The sequence below is a fragment of the Stenella coeruleoalba genome (assembly GCF_951394435.1).
Source record: "Stenella coeruleoalba genome assembly, chromosome: 9".
Lineage (NCBI taxonomy): Eukaryota > Metazoa > Chordata > Mammalia > Artiodactyla > Delphinidae > Stenella > Stenella coeruleoalba.
The window spans coordinates 99,640,224-99,660,886 of record NC_137155.1 but is presented as its reverse complement, the minus strand read 5'-3'; the positions used below and the strand labels follow the sequence as shown (position 1 = coordinate 99,660,886).

Here is a 20,663-nt window from a genome sequence, read left to right as displayed (position 1 = left end):
GAGGGCACCAGAGCCAACACCTCACTCTTTCCCCTGCTCAGCAGGGGTGGCTCCAGCCTGTCTCCTGAGATGACCTTCAGGCCAGAGGGAAGGGTTTCCAGCTGCTCTTTTTAATCGAGCAGGTCTTGGGCCAAGGTGGTGCTTCTGTTGAAAACCTCAGGACTATCCCTCAGAGCCCACCCTTCATCCTTCAAGGCCCACAGGAGTTGGTCCCAGGTGCCCCCCGCCCCATTAGCCTGGACCACACAGACAGCCCGTCAAACTCATGTTAGAGAACTTTCATGAACGATCGGGTTTATGGGTGTAGAGTTTACACACAGTAAAATTCGCCCTTTTTAGTGTACGGCTCTGCGAGTTTTGAGAAACATATATAATTATAGAATCACCACCACCATCAAGACAGGGAACAATTCCATCACCCCCAAATGTTCCCTCAGGCCCCTTTACAGTCCACTTCTCCCCTCCTCCATTCTCAACCCCTGGCAGCCTATAATTTTTCCCTACCCTATAATTTTGCTTTTCCCAGAATGTCATATAAATGAAAAACTCCAGTATATAGGCTTTGGGGGCTGGCTTCTCTCAGTTAGCAAAATGCGTCTGTGAATGGCCCACGTTGTTGCACGTATCAGTGGTTCCCTCCCTGTTATTACCGAGTAGTGTTCCATGGTACGGATGCACCAGTTTGTTTATTAATTCACCAGTTGAAGGACATTTGGGTGGTTTCCATTTTCAAACTATGAATAAAGCCACTATAAACGTTTGCATCAGGCTTTTGTGTGAATAAAAGTTTTCATTTCCCTTATGAGTGGGATTGCCAGGTTATACGGTAAATGTATGTTTAACTTCATAGGAAACTCAAACTACTTCCCAAACTGGCTGCACCGTTTTGCATTCCCACCAGCGACGTATGAGAGTTCCTGTTGCGCCACATCCTCCCTAGCGCTAAGTACGGTCAGTTTTTAAGAACATTCTCAGCTAGTCTGAGAGGTGTGTAGGGGTAGCTCATTGCAGTTTGAATGTGCGGATTCCTGGTGATCAATGATGTTGAGTATCTTTTAGTGTGCCTTTCATCTGTATATCCTCTTTGGTGAAGTATCTATTTAATCTTCTGTCCACTTTTCTTTTTAATTGAATTATTTGTTCTCTTATTATGGAGTTTTGAGAGTTGTTTATATATTCCGGATACAAGTCCTTTATCACATATGGGTTTCGCAAGTATTTTTCTCCCTGTCACTTGTCGTTTTTCCTTTCTTTAACGATATCTTTTAAAGAGCTTAAGTTCTAAGTGTTGTTGAATCCGATGTATTCATTTGTTCTGTTATGGACTGTGCTTTTGTCGAGCAGTTTGTTGAACAAAGGAGGTGCCGCGTTAAGTCCCGCGAATATTTACTGAGGCGGGTCTGCGCGCCAGGCACCGTGCATGCGGGGGGCACGGTGACAGATAAGCTCACGGTCAGTGGAGGACATGAGGTCTGTAAAGATGGGACTACAGCATACTGTAACTTTATAATGTCAGAAGGTGCACGGTACCCAAAAAGGAAGAATAAAAAACTCCGGAAACCAGTGAAGGCTTTACAAAAGAGGAACCTAGCCACAGGAGATGCTGCAGCTGTGGACTGAATCAGATGATCAGTGGGGGAAAACCCGCTTCCCCAAGCGTAGCATGGGGACCTCAGTTCTCACACACCGATTCTAGAAAGCCAGAGAGAAGATGACGTGGAGGCAGAGCGTGCTAACTGGGTACCACTGAGGCCGGGGACCCGGCCCTGCGCTTGCGTCTCTTCCCTGCACCCTCCGTGGCCCCCTTCTCGTGGCGTGTGTAGTAACTGCTCTCCCGCCAGCCTTGAGCTGGTTGGCCACGATTCACAGGGGTGGCGCCTTTCAGGTAAAAATGACCTGGAGAAAGGGGAGCCTGGGGCATCAAAGAGATGGATCGAGCAGGTGAGGTACTTGGAAGGGCACCTGCGCATAGGGGCTGCCTTCTCCCCATCCGTGAGACAAGCTCTGATGGTGGTGGTTATCGTAGGTCGGCCTCGGGAAGGTGAGGAATTCTAGGCTCCCCGGAAAGACGGTCCCTTTTCCAGTTCCCTCTGGTGGAGTTGTTAGCAGGGCAAGTGCAGGAACGAGGCTGCACCTTCTTTTAGAAGGTCCTGAGCTCCCAGAGCTGTTCTCGTGTGGTTGTTGTTTAAGGTTCTGGGTTATCTTTAGACGGACGCAGCCAGGACGTGTGTTTCCATCCTGAGACGCTTGGTTCCCTTCTGTCAGCAGCTTTCTCTCCTCCCCTTCTTCCTCCTCCGAGGAGAGTCTACCCATTCATCCCTGGGGGTTGCGGGGTGCTCTCAGCCCCTCTCTCCGTGAGGCAGATGAGAAGAGCTGGGAGCTCAGAGCAGCCCCACAGAAACAGCACCGGTGGCAGAGGCTCGGCCTGGATGCCAGCCCTGCTGGAGGCCACCCTGGTCTCACACATACCCGCCACCCATCTCACCGGCTTCTCACACCCAGAAGGCCTGGCGGGTGGTGTCAGGTGGTGTGTTGAGTCAACAGAGCCATAGGAGAGCCCTCGTTGGAGTCCCGAGGCAGCGGCCGCCGCCAGCACCCCGCGGAGGGGAGGGAAGGGGAGGGGAGGGATGCCTGCTCTGGCCGGCAGCCACCTGGCCTGCTGGGCGCCCAGCGGGAGGCCAGAGCGGGCATCACACTCACCCACAAGCCGGCTCCCCGGCTCCAGGCCTCAGCCTCCTCTGCCTGCTGGGCAGAACGAGGCTTTCCAAAGTGGTGGTTTGCAAACCGCTCCCGGGCCCACAGGCCCTCAGTCCTGGTAGGGAGGTGCGTTCCAGACGCCCTGGGGGCTGCACATCTGGAAATGACCGCACACACCTCGGGGAGGGGACGGGGCTCGGAGCCCTTCCTAGGTCCCCATGGCCCATCCTCCCCCTTACTGAGTCCAGCATGGAGAAGTGGGGAGGCTAAACAGCCCAGAAGCCACCCAGAGGGGGGCCACCAAGCACGGCAGGAGGGACCGCGCTCCACGAGCCGGGGGCGCCCGCAGTCTGCGCCGGGGGAGCTAGCATCAAGGGTTCTGAGTGGTTCCGACATACAAATTGCAGAGAGTGTAGGAATAACTCAAGGTACAATTTCAGATTTTAAAAAGTCCGCCCTGGGAGCTTCCGCGTGGCAGGTTTCCCCGTCAGCTGGAATAGTAAACAGGTGATGGGCAGTGAACAACCAGGAATTCCGAGAGGGGCTGGAGACAGAGCAGGGACAGCCACGGAGCGTTGGTGTCCCAGGCCCAGGGAAGGGAGGCCCGCCTCAGAGCCCCGGTGAGCACGGGCGCGTTTTCAGGCAGAGGCTCTGCTGACTCTTGGAGAGGCCCGGTCTTCCCCCTCCCTGTACAGAACTGTAGTCCCGTCTCAGCAGGGCCAATTCCAAGTGTACCCTCAAACCAGATCCCCCGATTCACACCACAGCGAGTACCGGCAGGCTGGCTTTGCCAGGACAGTTTGCCTGGACGATGCTGTATTATAAACAGGCATCTCAGAGAGATCAAGGTCAGAGAGACTTGTCTGAACTTGCGTAGAAGCTAGTCCTGACCTAAGGGCGCATCTGAGCAGCGCAGGGCACGAGGAAGGCTCCTGCCCAGAAATATTCGGGCCCCATCTGTGGCCAGTGTCAGAAAGCCTTGCCCCTGCCCCCGGGCACCTGGGCACCAGCCAGCGAGTATGAAACTCCATGGCCTCCTGCTGAGTTACTGTCCTTCCCTTATGTGCTGTCAGGAAATGACAGTCACCACACTGACTGAGGACAGACTGCCCTCCCCCTCTCCCAAACCCAGCATGTCTGAGTCAGGGCTGGCCACTACCCCCTCCACCCTGTGCAGCCTGTGGGCGTATTTGGGGTGGCTGGCGGGCACAGGGAGAGGAGCCTGCATGCAGTGGTGTGGGTACCCCGAGTGCCACCCTCCCAGCTCTGAGCCCATGCACCTGCCGTGCCCCCATGGGAACGTGCACTCTTTCCTCTCACCTACACAGACGGTCTCCTGCCCTGACACTCATGCTGGTGAATCGGAGTCTGAACCCTCTCGGAGCTCAGGGAAGGTGCCCGCCTGGGTGTCTGAAGACCCGTGTCATTGCCGTGCATGGTCCAGCTTCCGTCCTAGCTGTCGCCCGCGGGCCTGACACATCATCTCCCGGGGCCTGCGTTTCCTCCACTGTAAAATGAGGTCGTGAAACATTTGTCCACTAAGGTGACCCACCACCGTTTCCACCGCTCCGATTCACTTGGTGGGAGCCAGGCTGACTCTGTCACATTTGGCTGAATTAACCTGTGTGGCACCAGAGGCTGCCTCTTACTTTTGTGATTCCACAGAGACCAGCATCAGAGGGCACTGGCGTAGCTATTTCCCTTACATTGTCAAATCCTTAGCAAACTGTTTTTTAGAAGCTGCTTTATATGGGAACCGATTCTTCTAGAATCTCTCCCTCTTACAAAGCCACTGAGGGTTGTTGTTGTTGTTTTTTTCTCGTCCATTTGCCAAGGATTGCCTTTGAGGTTCCACATCAAAAGGCACATATGCTCTTATCTTTTGCTGTAGTGAAGTAGCTAGGGTTACATTTGGGGGCCACGAAGCAGAACTCGGGCCTCCAGAGGAGCATGAAAAGGGTACGGCTCTTCTAAAGGGCAGGCAGACACCAGAGGCTGGACCAGACTGCTGGAACTGATCCACAGTCACCCCTGTGAATGCCCACGACGTTCCCCCCACCACTGTTTCTGTTTCGTTTTCTTTTGCCGGTTTACCCATGCGAACATCGACACGCTGGGGCCAGCTACTGAATAACTAGGTCCAGAATGCTGTTGGGTGTACAAAGCCCTGTGAAACTGCAGCGTTTCCTGCATTCCTTCGAGGAGAATAAGAACCTTAGAAAATGTCCTAAAAGAGTTTGTTTTCTTAGAAGAAAGAATTTTTCACCTACCACGTTGCCATCGTGCTTTGACGGACTCCAAAATGACTTCCGTCTCCAACAGATTCCGGATAGTTTCAATTACAGAAGATTGTAAAACAGACTCTTAGAGTCTATAAGCAAAACTTGCAGCCCCGAACCTTATTCCAAATTAATATATGAACTGAGAGTAAGCTCAGGTATGGCCAGAGTCAAAGCCATTGGGTATAAAGTTATCCAGGCCCATTTCTGGAGAAGAGTCCAAAAACTCTACCCCTGAGAGAGGGGCCCTGGTGGAGTGGATGGGGTAGAGAGGACACCAGGAGAGCATCTTCTAGGAAATGGGTGATTCTGGAGCGTCTGGAGCAAGGTTTCAAAACAGCCAGCTAGAAAGGAGCGGGGCCCTTGGGACGAGGCGTAATTCAAGGGAGTCTCTGCGTGAGACTGGCCTGGGCTGCAGGAAGAATAGTTTCCATCAGAGGCCAGGCAGGGGGCTTGGAACTCAGAAAGAAGAGAATTTGCTCGCAAAGAAGGGAGCTGTGAGAGAGAGAGGGCTGAGGCCTCATTCCACGGGCCACGAAGAATGGGAACTAGAGTTACTTCAGAAGTCTCTTATCTGTAAAATGAGGAGGTTGGATGGAATGAATGGTTCCAAACTTGTCCGGCCACCTGTATCACCTGGGGAACTTCAGAAATGCAGGTTCCCAGACCCACTCAACAGAATCCTTAGGACCTGAGACTGTGTATTCTCCGAGCTGCCCGGGTTTGAGAACCGTGGGCCGAGAGCCTCTCAGCTGACCGGGTGACTCAGACGTCCTGCCCAGCATGTTGGGTCAGACTCCGGGGATGGAGACGGGGGACTGCCCAGACCAAGGGTCTTGAGCCAAGCCTTCCCGTGGGAAACAGAGGCAGAAAGTTATCCAAAGTTCAGTGGAAAAGTTATGGGGACTCTTCAGGGACACTCTGCCCAGAGCCTCAGAGCAGACCACCACCGGGCTGGGACAGACACAGGCCACATGCGAGCCGTGCCCGGGGTGGGCGGTCCAACCGCCCTCCTGGGCAAAGGAGAGTGCCTGCTTCTGTTGGCACCCAGGGAGACCCCAGCCCACGGGGGCCGGAGAAGTCTGGTTTCCCCTCGAGTAGAGTTCAAGCCCCTGAAAGTCCAGCTGTCACCGGACATGGGTGGTTCCTTCAAATCAAGAAGGACCTAGAAACCTACCTGCCAGCCTCAGACCTCAGGTCAAGCCTGTGCCCAGGATTCGCCAGGGTCTCAGGTTCGGCCCGAATTTCCTGATAATGCAGCTTCCTGTTTAGACACGGGACTCACACTGCCTTTGTATTTCCCAGGCTCCCGTAGGTTACTCTGACAGACACCGCAGGGAGGAGCGAGGCGGAGATTTCCTTTCCTTCCAGAGTTCCCACCTCGGGTTACTCCCCCCACCTCCTTGGCCGTCCTGCCCTGCTGAGTCAGTTGGCAGCTCCAGGCTAAATTTCATCCCATCAGGCATCATGCGTCATTCGGCCTGCTTGGTGAACACAGTGGCGAGCCTGTGGTCTGGGAATTCACAAAGAGGCACAGGGGCCCATCCAGGGGCGCCTCCACCTGTACCGCGATGGTGTGTCTGGAGTGTTGCAGACCTTCCTCCTGGACAGGGCCTGGCTCAGGCCAGCCTGTCCTCGCCCCGTCCTCTCCGGGCCTGAGTAACGGATGCTTGGGCCGAGGCTGGTGAGGCCTCAGGGTGCTTGTTGCGACCCTCGAATGGATCTGCTGACCAGCTCTGGGAGCTGCGTCTGCACCTTTGGTCCCATTGGCGTCAGCCCTGGGTGGGGACACACTGGTGTCTGACGGACGTCAGCGGTGCACCTTCACACGAGGACCGCTCTCCACAGGGCAGACCAGACCCCAGCATGTGCACACCCTGCTTGTCTTTCTTCTACTGCCCGGGGCCTTCCGTCCCTCCTAAGGTCCCTCTCTGTGGCATGGTCCCTTAGCAGCAGGGGTCCCTGCCTCTCCCTGGCTGGGGCATTTTGTTTGACACACGCTGTCTGTATCACCATCCTCCCATGACCCTCGTCACCATTCCTCCAAAGTTAGGAACGGTACCCACCCCCCCCATCTCTGTGATGCGTAGTTAGTTGTTTTTAAGGCCTCATGTAAGCAAACCCGCATCCAGTGTAAATCGAAACTTTGTTCTTCTCACTCCGTGCTCTTGGCACAATGGTCAGCAAGGACGTTTAAGATCAGGAACAAAATGAATTTTTTCTTTTTCTTTTTTTTCTGAGCACCGGGTTTTCCCAGTGAGTTTTATTTGGGCAGACCTGGGGACGGGGCGGCCCTGCATCTAAAAGAAGGCGTTGGGCCTCTTGGTGGTGAAGCGTGGCTTGTGCCGGCGACGGAGGGCCTGGCGGGGCAGCGGGAATTGGACCTTGGAGTCGTGGGGCTGCTTGGCTTCTGGTCGGCAGCACTTGCTGGCTGCCATCTCCTCCCCCTTCACGACCTGGATCGAGTGGGCCCGGGCACGGTGCCGGGAGCCCATGCCTCGGTCTGCAGGTATCAGGAGGGGGGCACTTGGGGAACGAGGGGCCACAGCATCTGGTCCCAGCAGGTACTGGCTACCAAGTGCGTAGAACCTCCAAATTCACTTTGAGGGGCACGGCTGCAGCCCCCCAAAGGCGACAAGATCCACTCGCTGTTAGCATCTCTGTTGAAACCGCTGTTACAAGAAACAGCAGTTCTTGGGTTTAGGTGCTTGGGAAATGAATTTTTTCATGTTGGTTTTTCTTCCTTGGTATTTCAGACCCAGCCTTGTTAGCCAAGTGCTCACATGCATGAGAAGGGCTGGTGCCTAAGGAAGGGGGGAGGGAGGGGGGAGCACATGCAGGTGCACACCACACGGCCATCTTGTCTTCCTGGTTTATTTTTACAAAACGGGGTTGGCTAGTTAGTGGTGAGACTAGGCCTGGATCTTCAGGCTCCTGAAGTGCAGGCCTGTCCTCTGCATCGCTCTGCTGGCCCCTGTTCGCTTTCTTCCAGTGGCACCGCCGTTCTCCTTTCTCCCCTTCTCTCCAGACGTAGCTCACGCCAGCACAGCCTGGCCCTGTGAAGTCACCAGCTCGTGGCTCCCTGGTGTCTGGAGCCACTGGCCTGGTGTCTGCTGTGGCTGCCAGAGTCGCTTCTGTTCGCTCACTGAGCCTATTCACGGGCCCTGGCTGCAGCCTCGGGAGACTCGAAGGCATTGTTCACTCTCAGAGGCTGACAGAGGCGCTAACAAAGGCCTCAAGGAGCTGGGGAAGGAGGGAGAGCCTTCTCGGAAGAACAAGACAGGGGAACCTGTGTGTCCTTCTTGGTTTTGTTGCCACAGCTCCGTGCTGTCTGGGCCCATGGGAAAGTTGTCTTAATCAGAGGTGGACCCTTTTCATTCTCCGGAGTTGAGGCCCAGCTCTTCCGGGTGTGTCCGTGGGACGTCCCCGCCCCTCCAGCCATTTCTCCGAGCGCCTCTGGTTTTGGCCTTACAGGCATTTCACTCTTGGTGCTCATTGAGCGCTGCTGTTGGTGTTGGTGCTGGTTTTCCTTTCGTCCCGTTTCCTCCAGCCAGACTGAAAGGTGGGACTTGTCTGCTGCATCTTGACCTGGCCCATAGCAGCTGGCCAATCGGACACATGGTTCTCCTGAGAGACTGAGTTTGGCAGTTTATCCTACAATTAGGAAATAAATTGGGACTGGAGCCTTGACTGCGGCCTCACGGAAGACTCCAACCCCAAACCATCCAACTAAGCTGCTCCCAGATTCCTGACACACTGAAACTGTGCGAATTAATAAACATTTATTGTTGTTTTAAGTCAAAAAAAAAAAAGCAGTAAAACAAAAACAAAAAGAAAGAAATTGGTCTCTGTAAAAGGAATGGGGGGACTTCCCTGGTGGCGCAGTGGTTAAGAATCCACCTGCCAATGCAGGGGACACGGGTTCAGGCCCTGGTCCAGGAAGATCCCACATGCTGCGGAGCAACTAAGCCTGTGCACCACAACTACTAAGCCTGCATGCCACAACTACTGAAGCCGGGGCACCTAGAGCCCGTGCTCCACAGCAAGAGAAGCCACCGCAATGAGAAGCCCGTGCACCGCAACGAAGAGTAGCCCCCGCTCGCCACAACTAGAGAAAGCCCGTGTGCAGCAACGAAGACCCAACACAGCCAAAAATAAATAAATAAATAAATAACAACAAAAAAAAAGTAGGTTAAAAGTGATGGAGGGTTGTGTCAGCATTACCCCATTTTTCCCTTTATTGTGACACCAATATTCAAAACAAGAAAAAAGACTGAGGTATGTCGTGCTTACCTGGCCCCCTTTCCTTTCACAAGACAGTTTTCCCCCCACTGGTAAAGTGTCGTAAGTGTGAGCAGAAGTCCTCTCTCTGGTGAAAATGTCTCTACTCTTTCTGGCTGGCATGGAAGAGAAAACATCTTGGAAGGTACCCATCCTCGCCCCGCCAACGCTGCCCCGCCACTGCGGGGAGCCCCCCTGTCCCTCCAGCGTCCCCTCCCGTCCTTCAGCAACACCAGCGTCCCTCCAGGCACCCATGCTTCCCTCCTCTTGGCCTGTGGAACCACCCTTTCTGGAAGGGTGAGTCGCGCACCCGAAGTGTGATTCTAAGTCTGTGTGTTCCTTCCCTGGACGATATTCCAGTTTAATCACGGCAAAAACAGTCTAGAATTTGGATCCGGCTGTGACCTCTGCCATTCACTCCCTCAAGTGAATGGATCCGTAATTTTTCTAAGCCCCAGTTTCTTCACCTGTGAAGTGGGGTCATAAACCTGCCCCCTTTCTCTCTCTCGGGGTGGGGGGGGTGGGAGCTGCTAGGAGTGTGTCCCAGCACTTTGTAACCAGTAAGATGGTATCGTAAGACTCCACCCTCTTAGAGATGTTTCAGGTTTCAGTGCAAAGAGGGGGCGAGTTTTTGGTTCTAGGAAAGTTCTTTCCCCGTACTCGAAGCTACACACATTCCGAATCCACACAGCATTTTGCCTGTCCCCTCCTCCACCCCCACCCGCCCCCATAGTCCAGGGTATCGTCCTGCTTCCCAGCAGGAATCACCTGCTCTGGGAAGGGAGGAGAGAGGAAGCAGGAGGCCAGGTGGAAAGGTGGATGCATCTCTTGAACTTGGAAAGATTTTCATGAGAGGAGCTTCCCTGAGGGACGTGTAGTTCCATTTGGTTCCACCAGAAACAGACTGTTCCCATCACCGGCTGGAAAGCCTGGCATCTTCTCCTTATCCTGGGCAGCTCCCCGAGGCTGAGTGTGTCTAGGGCGTGTCCTCTGCATCCAGCCGTCCCTTTTGCCCTCTCTGGGGACCGGGTCAGGATCGCCCTGGTGCTCGTGTGGGATGAGTCCCGGGGGACACAGAAGCTGCCGTCGGGGCTTTAAGGAGCCGTCTTAGGTAGCAAGCTACTTCGTCACAGTCTCTTTAATTCTTCGCACTTGAGAAACGAGCATTCTGTCCCGAGAACTAGCCAGGAGTTCCGCCAGCTCTGAAAGCCCCCCCACAGTGGCCACTAGGCTTCATCCTGAAGACTGTCCTAAGGGGGACAGCATCCTACAGAGAGAAGGGGAAATGGGGAGAGTTGAGGGGGAGAGCGGGCCTGGGGGGGAGCAGGCCCTGTCCTCCGTCTGGTCGGAGCCGTCTGGGTGCCAGGATCAGGGTGCGGGCGCTTCCAGACAGTGTTTGCCGGCCTCTTGCCTCAACAGCAGAACAGTGGCTGAAAAAAGCGATTTTCTGAATGACAAATACATCATTCATGTGGTATTATGCATCATGTTGAAGAATAGCAAAGGGCCCACCGTGATCCTCTTCCCTGCCGGTCGTTCCCATCACCAGATGCAGCGCGTGTTTCCAGATCCTCCCAGACACTCTGGGCGAGTGCAGACAGTGGGATGCAGGTGTACAGGTTCTTCCCCGTCTGTGAAACCCTAAATGGATCCTTCTATGCAGACGGCTCTGCGGTTTGCGTCCTTCACTTACCCCTCTGTCTGGGAGATGAGAAGGACGGCGGGGCTTGCCGTGTTCCGTAGGGAAGAAGGCTGTGGACGTGCAGTGCGTTGTGTAGCCTCTTCCTGCAGATGAGCACCTGTGTCTCAAGCTCTGCTCTGAAGCACCAGGGAGGTGGATGACCCCAGACACTGGCTGGTTAGCGCTGACACAAATACGTCTGACGCACGAATGCCCAGTAGCAGAACGGCTGGGGAAGAACTTGTGTTTGTAGTCGTGAGAGATGCTGCTGAAATGACCCCTCAGAGGCACTGACTTCCTCTGGCCTCGGAAAATTCCCCTGCGGGCCTGGAGCGGGGTCGCTGCCAGATGGGGACGGGTCTAGACTGAGCCCTGCGAGACCGAGTAGGGTCCACCCCACCCTGGTGCTTGTTGCTGCTGGCTGAGGGCGCGGAGATCACTGGGGCCGCTTGTCCTTTATGTGAAGAACTCAGGCCCCCGAGGGGCTCCGCCTGAGGGGTCCCTGCGGGTGGTCAGGATGTGGTCAGTGGCACAGGCTTTTGAGCCCAAGAGCCGCCCCCCCACAGTCCAGCTCTGTTTCCCCCTCTGTTCGGTCTGCAGCACAAACCCCGAATGCAGGGAACACCCCAAAGAAAGCACAGGAAGGGCCCCTGTGTCCAGTGGCCCAGGCGAGAGTTGGGAGCAGGGACCAGGACGTTTCCCGCTGGACCGTGGCGCCTACGCGGGCTGTCACAGGAGCCAGTGAAGGCCACGCCACCACCCCTGGGGCCTGAGGCCCGCGAGGTGTCCGTCCACAAACAAAGCAGCCCGAGGGCTTCCTTCTCCCATCCGGCACAGCCCCCTGAGAGGCTCGGGCCCGCCCCAGCCTGGCCCGTGGCCTCACTCCTGCTCCGTGGGTATCACCCACAGCCTGGCTGGCCTGCCAGAACGCCTGCATCTCCCCCTGCAGAGCTGCTGGACCATCAGATCTCCAGCTGCTCGGGGCCCCCAGTCTCCTTCCTCCCCTCCTCACTCCCCCAGCCCCATCTCCAAACGGGCCTTGCTTCTCAAGACCTTTGGGGTGGAAACTTAGGGGCCTTTGCTCTTAGGGGCCTTTCACGTCATAAGTCTGGAGACCTTCAAAGCCGTGGTGACAGCATTCTACCTCCTGCTTTCACCTGGAGCTCCTCCCAGGTCAGCCTGGGGCCCGGGCGGCAGGGATCCCCACTTGGCGTGGTTCCGTGGGATAAGGGGTCCCTGGAAAATGACACTCCTCCTTTACCTGGTTGCTCTCCCAATGCGTCTGCCTGGGAAATATGGGAGGGGAGATGCCAACTGAGCTTGAGCCCTGGCCCTGCCCCCTTCTCTTTCTCTGCCTGTTGGGGGCCGGCATTGACCAAGCACCTGCCCCTGGCCCAGGACAGCTCTGGGCCGATGATGCGTTTGGGGGCCGGGGGGAGGGGCGGGGAGCGGGGAGAGAATTCCATACTTTACATTTGGTTTGGTGTGAAGCAGCTCGTTGTTCACTCTGGTAGCGCTCGGTACAGACGAAATGTGCTGAGTTCAGGGCTGGGAGGCTCCTAGGGCCGCAGAGTCAGCAGGAGGGAGATGGGATGAGTTAGGCGGCCGCTCTGGGGGGGGTGTGCACAGCGATGGCATGAGAGGACGTGGCACAGAGCAGCACAGAGAAAGAGCCCCAGGCTGGTGGCTCGTAGGCTGACCAGTCTTTGTCAAGGTCAGAAAGAACGAGAGGATGACCGTTGGACCATGTCTACTGATGTCTTTGCTTTGGCTTGCGTGATTAAGTATTTTTAAATAACCAATTTAAAATAAAAATTTTATTCAGTTACCTATAAATGTGAGAGATCAGACTCAAATCCAGAGTCTGATCTTAGAAAACAAATCAATATCAGGCAACGTTATTGTATTCATTTCCTAGAGCTGCCATAACAAAGTACCACAAACTGGGTGGCATAAAACGACAGAAGGTTTTTTCTCTCACGGTTCCAGAGGCTGGAAGTCTGAAACCAAGGTGTCAGCAGGGCCACGCTCTCTCTGAGACTCTGGATCGAATCCCTCCTTGCCTCTTCTAGCTGCTTTGTGCCTTCTTCCAGTTTTGTTGAGAAATAATTGATACGCATCTCTGTATACGTTTAAGGCATACAGCACGATACTTTGATTTGCGTGTATTGTGAAATCATGATCACAGTGGGTCGGCTAACATCCCTCATCTCTATAGAAACAATAAAAAGAAAAGAAAAAGGAAAAGAACTTTTCTCCCTGTGACGAGCGCTCAGGATTTACTTTCGTAACAACTGTCCTGTGTATCATACGGCAGTGTTGACTACAGTCGTCATTTTGTACACGACATCCCTGGTACTTATTTATCTTATAACTGGTCATCTGTACCCTTTGATCACCTTCCTCCACTCTTCTAGCTTCTGATGGTCGCCAGCAGCGCTTGGTGTTCCTTGACGCATAGAGGCGTCACTCTGATTTCTGCCTCTGTCATCACATGGCCTTCTCCTCTGTGTGTGTGTGTGTGTGTGTGTGTGTGTGTGTGTGTGTGTGTGTGTCAGTGTGTGTGTGTGTCTTCGCCTCTTATAAGGACACTACACATAGAGTTAAGAGCCCAAACTACTCCAGTATAATCTCAGCTTGATTCCATCTGCAAAGACCTTATTTCCAAATAAGGTCACATTCATAGGTACCGGAGGTTAAGACTTTAACATATCTCTCTGGGGGTGGGGGAACGCCATTCAGCTCACAACAATGATCTTATGGTGTAATCAGCTAGGTGTGAGTGAGAAAGGCCCCCAGGATTGTACCAGCCCTGTCGAAGTGGACGGCCTGTCACCCTGGCAGAGTCGTGTCCCCAGCCTCCTTGCAGTTCCTTGGTCACGGATCCCCACCCGCTTCCTCCTGGTTCCTGTCTATCTGAGTCTTCACTCTGCAAGGCTCCTTCCTTCCCCAGGCCGCCCCCGGCGCGCATCTTCATGGTGATTCTCACTGCTGCACACTCACGGTGACCATCTTCACGTGGCACATTTTGACAATAACAGCGTGTCTCGTCTGGTCCCCGGTGTATGTTGTCAGGTGACGTCTGCAACCCTGACCTTTGTCTCTGCTGAATCCTTCGTGAACTTCCTTATGTCTCCTCTCGAGTAATATGGGTTCCCCTCCGCGTGCTCTTGGCACCATGCTCTGTAGGGGAGGAGGGGAGATCCAATGGTCTTGGACTCAGTGGCAGAAAATAGCCTCCGAAGTGTGTGTGTAAGAAGTCTTTCACCCCGACAGCTTCTGAACTGTTAGAGCGGCCCCTTCACAGCAAGGCGGCTCTGCCCGCGACTCAAGTCGGATGACGAGGGGATTTCTGGGCACAGCTGATTCTAAGGGATTAGAAGTCATTGTCTACTAGCTTGTCCCCAGTATTCAGAATTTGATCTTTTATATTCCTGCCATTTGAGATTTTTGGCCCTTGTAGATGGAAGCCCCTTTCCCTGTGTCAGCCAGATTTCTAACGGCCCTGTGTGGTTTCCTCCTCAACTTCAGGCCTCTCTTCCTCTCCATCAACACCCACCCAAGTGGTCAAGCAGCACACGTTTCCTCTCGAATCCTATAAGCATGAGCCTGAGCGACTGGAAAATCGCATCTATGCCTCCTCTTCCCCTCCGGACACAGGCCAGAGGTTCTGCCCGTCCTCCTTCCAGAGTTCAGCCAGGCCTCCGTCAGCATCGCCAACACACCATTCTCCCTCCAAATCTGTAAGTCTGGGCCTTCTCCTGGGGGCCGGGCCGCCAGCTATGGGAGGGAGGGCAGAGTCTGTACACAGCTGAAACTAAAGCTGTGCACTCCTGTGACATTTTTGGTACATTTTATCATGAATCACAAACTGAGAAAAAAATGGCGAGGGCACAGTAGGCAAACAGAAACCAAATGAATGGTAACATCTGGAACATGATCAGAAAAAGCTTTTTGCTCTCTTAGCTTCTTTTTTTTTTTTTTTTTTCGGTACGCGGGCCTCTCACTGCTGTGGCCTCTCCCGTTGCGGAGCACAGGCTCCGGACGCGCAGGCTCAGCGGCCATGGCTCACGGGCCCAGCCGCTCCGCGGCATGTGGGATCTTCCCGGACCGGGGCACGAACCCGCGTCCCCTGCGTCGGCAGGCGGACTCTCAACCACTGCGCCACCACGGAAGCCCTCTTAGCTTCTTTTTAAAAATCAGTCATTAAAAGCTTTCTTTGAATTTATCTTGATTGGGTTACTAAAGTAAAAAGTCATAGGGAAAGCCAAAAAATGGTTTCTTGTAGAAATTTTATTCTAGATTTTAAAGATTTAAAGTCTGACATCATTTGACTTGGGAAGCATCCTTGGAAAGGTGAACCTTTCAAAGCAGAGTGGGATGGCGAAACAGGTGTCTTTGCATCCTTCGGAGGATTGGGACTCGTGGGTATGGATGGAAGAAGCTGGCTGAGCACCAGCGCTTAAACACTCTGCATTTCAACACCGTGGGCCCTACGTGTGGGGACCACCATCACCGCGCCCTAGTTCGTGTTGGCTACCACAGACCCTCAACATCATTCCTGTGCCAGCAAGGACACGAGGACCGTATCGGTAGAGTCTATCCAGATGGATGTAACTATTTTATTCAGCTGTGGTGTTAGCTTCCTGCGGCTGCCGTAACAAAGGGGCACAAACTGGGGGGCTTAAAACAACAGGAGGCTATTGTCTCACGGTTCTGGAGGCTGGAAGGGGGCAATCAAGGTTTCGGCAGGACCACGTTCCCTCTGCAATCTCTGAGGGGGGGAGGATATTTCCTGGCCTCTCCCAGCTTCCTGTAGCCCCAGGATTTTCTTGGATTGGGGCAGCGTCACTCCACCTCCATCTTCACGTGGCTGTCTTCCCTCTGTCTCTGTTTGTGTCCAGTTTTAAACTCTTATGAGAACACTAGTCGTGTTGGATGAGGGCCCAACCTAACTCAGTACGACCGCTTCTTGATGACCTCTGCAAAGACCTGATTTCCAAATAAGGTCGCATTCACAGGTATCAGTGGTCAGGACCTCAGCGTAGCTTTTTGGGGGACACCATCCAACCATAACAGTTGCTACCTTTGGGGAGAAAGAAGATGTGTTTGTCATGCAAAGAACCTACTGTGACTCTTCTCCTTGTTCGTCTGATGATTATTTTATTAGGTGTAAGCTTAGCAGAGTATTGTTTTAAGTGCTGAGGAATAAAATGCAAGGTGTTGTCTCTGCCCTCTAGGGCTTACAGTCTTACTGGGAACAGAATAGCACTCAGATAAAACAGTTAAATAAAAGCGGAAAGTAGGTTGGGTGGGCATCTGGAGTGAAACAAATAGTCCACACTGCAGGGGACGGGAAAGGGAAAATACTGTGGTCTGATAAGGGCCAGGAAGCCTTGGGAGATTGTAGGGTCTAAATAAGGGGAGAGGGATACGATAGGGGTGAAACAGGAATAAAGATACAGACTTACTAGAGAATGGACTTGAGGCTATGGGGAGGGGGAAGGGTAAACGGTGACAAAGCGAGAGAGAGGCATGGACATATATACACTACCAAACGTAAGGTAGATAGCTAGTGGGAAGCAGCCGCATAGCACAGGGAGATCAGCTCGGTGCTTTGTGACCGCCTGGAGGGATGGGATAGGGAGGGTGGGAGGGAGGGAGACGCAAGCAGGAAGAGATATGGGAACATATGTATATGTATAACTGATTCATTTTGTTGTGAAGCTGAAACTAACATACCATTGTAAAGCAATTATACTCCAATAAAGATGTTAAAAAAAAAAAAGGGGGAGAGGGGAGGGGAGGGCCTCCTGGAAAAGAAAATTAGCCATGGCTTGGGGTGGGAAGGAGTGTGACGTGTAGCATAGGGTAGGAGCTGGGGACGGGGGGCTGTCTCTGGGAGGTGGGCATCTGGCAGAGATTGGGGACCAGAGGACCACTCACTAGAGACGTGGAGAGGTGCAGGCCTTGGCCGCTTACAGCTAAGGGTCCAGGAGGAAGGTCATCCGTGTTCTTGGGTATGAATGAGAAAAGACCTAGAGGTTTCTGTTCTCCCGGGCATTTAGCAAAGAGACTTGGTCATAGAGATAATAGAACAAATATATCCAAAAAAGGAATGATGCGCAACCCAAAGACGATCACACGCAGGAAGCCACTACTCCCCTCGGGCTGGAGGGATGTGTTGGGAGCCCATCGGATGGGAGGTGGAACCAGTGTGTCTGCCTGGCAGGAGCTGGAACCGCAGAGGAGAAGCAGCCACTGGCCAGAGATGCCATGCGAGGCAGAGGGGTAGAAAGTCTGGCGTCTCCACTGCTTCCTGCCTTCCACCTTGTGCCAAACCTGCCGAGAGGCCAGTGGGCCAGGAGGTCTGGGACAGAAACCCTGGGGGAGGAGGGAGGAGACCGGAGGAGGGAGCCAAGAGGGAAGCGACTGGTCGAGAGGCATCAAGTCTCAAAATGTTGGCTTCTTCTCGTGGACCAGGGATAACTGACAGGTTAGCCCCGTGTAAGAAGAGACACTGCATGGACGAGGAGATGGCCATTTCGACTTTAGATCATTTGAAGTGATGGTACGGACGCAGACACAGGGTTTTTCCGTGATTGCAGAAGTTCTGTGCTCGGGACAGCCTCTCCCAGTTTAAGTGAGAGAGAATCCAGAGGGCGTTCTGGGTCTGCCTGCTGTGCCCTGCCCCCACCCCGATTGTGACTAGAAAGTGATATTCTTAACTGTTCATACCGCACAACTATGAAGCTCCTGGTGAAAGCCAGCGAGCCTGGGGCCTTCCAGGCTTTCTGAGGCGGTTCTGGGGCCAGGGAGGAGGGGTCCTCGGCTGTATCCCGTACTCAGCGGTGGGCACGGACCCTGTGCCCTGGTCAGAGCCTGCGATTCCACAAACAGACTGGGGGAACTGATAGCACCGTGAAGTTTCAACAACCGTGCAGATGTCATGGATGGATAAACATGATGGAAACATACAGTGGAATGTTATTCAGCCTTGAAAAGGAAAGGAAATCCTGACGGACGCTACAACGTGGATGAACCTTGAGGACGTTATGCTAAGTGAAACACACCAGTCTTAAAAGGACAGACGTTGTATGATTCCACTTATAGGAGGTCCCTAGAGCCGTCAGGTTCATAGAGACAGAAAGCAAAATGGTGGTCACCAGGGTCTGGATGGGGAGAAATGGGGAGTCAGTGTTTAATGGGGACAGAGTTTCAATTTGGGAAGATGAAAAAAGTTCTGAAGATGATGGTGGCGATGGTCGCACAACCATATTAATGCACTTGATGCCACTGAATTGTACTCTTAAAAATGGTTAAAATGATGAATTTTATGTTAAGTGTATTTTACCACAGTTTTTTTCATAATTTAGGAGGCCACAGTTAGTTGGACTCCATATAGCTTATTGTCCATGATCATTTTACAAAGTTCACCTTGTACAGTCTATTAAGAGGTGCTTCTAGGCAATTTGGTAAAATAAGTGACAAGGGGATGGTAGCTGTCTATTTTAGAAACTATATTCAAAATTTATTTTAAGACCCGTTTAGCAGCACATAGGTACAAAACAATTAATGCACTTAGTTTTACCTGTATATAGGTTATAAATACAATTTTAGAAAACCCTACACATCTGTATACAGCAGTTAATGATAGTAAATTTCTGTAGTCTCAAAATATATCATTATGCCCATTATACCTTCACATAATACATATTTGATTATTCTAACATACTATTAATGCTGATGGAGCAAATCCTTTAATTATTATGAATTAGAGACACTTTCGGTTGTATCCTCTCACCACATTTTTGTTAATGATCCAGTCAACACTGCAATGTTTATATAGTTTGAGCTTCAGAAAATCACAATCAAATCAGAATCAAAATCAAATCAGAGGGCTTCCCTGGTGGCGCAGTGGTTGAGAGTCCGCCTGCCGATGCAGGGGACACGGGTTCGTGCCCCGGTCCGGGAGGATCCCACATGCCACGGAGCGGCTGGGCCCATGAGCCATGGCCGCTGAGCCTGCGCGTCCGGAGCCTGTGCTCCGCAACGGGAGAGGCCACAGCAGTGAGAGGCCTGCGTACCGCAAAAAAAAAAAAAAAAAAAAAAAATCAAATCAGAAAATCAAAACCAAAACACTTATGTTTTGAAATGATCTGTTTCAAACTTGGAAGACAGTGTTCCCACTGGCTACAGACATTAAACAGGGGTCTTCATCATGTGTAAGTTTTATCACACAAGGCCTCCAGGAGCTTCTTCGGCATGTTGGTCACAGCCTCTGCAGCTGTAGTTTGGCCCAGGTCTCTGCTTTCAGCAGCCCTTGGCAGCAGGGCTGGTGATGGATTCAAGTTCATTTAAGTGTTTCTTTCTAATTGGATTATGCTGACTGTCCTTATGTGCTAAGTTCCTTAGGCGTTTAGCTGATTTCATGCATTCCGTTACTGGCATAATCTTTATAGAGGAATGTGAGCTGCTTAAAGACGTCTATCAGCCTGAAAATACTTAGATGTAATTCATCTCTGCCTTTTGGAATAAAAAGATGCTCTCTGTAAACATTGACTTTTATAAAAGCGGATCACTTTTATAAAATCACTTTTATAATCACTTTTATAAACTTTGTTCCCATGAATTTTATTCTAAAATTGGAAAGGGGATGAGGGTAATGAATTAGTCTTTAGTAGACAGCACTCATTTTATCATTTATTTACTCAGCAAATATTTATGAAGCAACCGCTGGGTGTCAGACACTGTGTTCGGAAAGGCTGATGGGATGACAAGTACGTAAGCGGCTCTTATGAGGCAGGGACAGTGTTCATTTTGTTCGTCATTTATTAACAGCACATTATGCAGGGGAGGGGTTCGATAAATAGCTGAGGACTCACTGAACAAAGGAAGGAGCTCCTGTCTATTGGGGGGCCACAAATAGGGAAATAGTCATAATAGAATATTCGATAGAGCCTGTGTAGTTCTCATGGGAGAAAATCTCCAGTCCAGTGTGAGCACAAACGCCAGGCCCAGGGCTTCCCGGGTGGTGCAGAGGTTAGGGATCCGCCTGCCAACGCAGGGGCCGTGGGTTCGAGCCCCGATCCAGGAAGATCCCACACGCCGCGGAGCAACTAAGCCCATGCGCCACAACTACTGAGCCTGCTCTCTAGAGCCTGCGAGCCACGACTACTGAGCCTGCATGCCACAGCTACTGAGCCCACGCGCCACAACTACTGAGCCTGTGCTCTAGGGCCCATGAGCCACAACTACTATGCATGCGCTCTGGAGCCCACGAGCCACAACTACTGAGCCCGCGTGCCGCGACTACTAAAGCCCGCACACCCAGAGCCTGTGCTCCACAACAGGAGAAGCCACTGCAATGAGAAGCCCACGCAGCGCAATGAAGAGCAGCCCCTCCTCACTGCATCTAGAGAAAACCCACGCGCAGCAACGAAGACCCAGCACAGCCAAAAATTAACTAATTAATTAATTTAAAAAAGACACAATCCCAGAGGAAGGAAGTGGACATTTTTTGCAGCAGCAGCAGAGAGCAATAATCAGCTCTGCATTTTAGGATGGTCCCTCTGGTGGGGTGTGGAAATTAGATTGGATTTGGGTACAGCAGGGGCTCAGATGAGATGCAGTGTGAAATGATCTGGGCCTGGTGGCAGCTGACAGTGGAAAGAAGGGGGCTGGTGTTAAAACGTAGAGAGCTGTTTAAGACGTCGAATTGAAAG

The 20,663-nt window shown here is 52.6% G+C and overlaps 1 protein-coding gene across 2 annotated transcripts in view; it reads left to right on the top strand.

Moving 5' to 3' along the window:
* PRKAG2 (protein kinase AMP-activated non-catalytic subunit gamma 2) overlaps positions 1-20,663 on the top strand; it is a 276,927-nt gene that overhangs the window by 157,969 nt on the left and 98,295 nt on the right. For both annotated transcript variants that reach the window (XM_079932036.1, XM_079932035.1), the window contains exon 4: positions 14,470-14,681. In XM_079932036.1, coding sequence (XP_079788162.1) covers positions 14,470-14,681 — 212 coding nt within the window. The remainder of the gene's footprint in view (positions 1-14,469; positions 14,682-20,663) is intronic.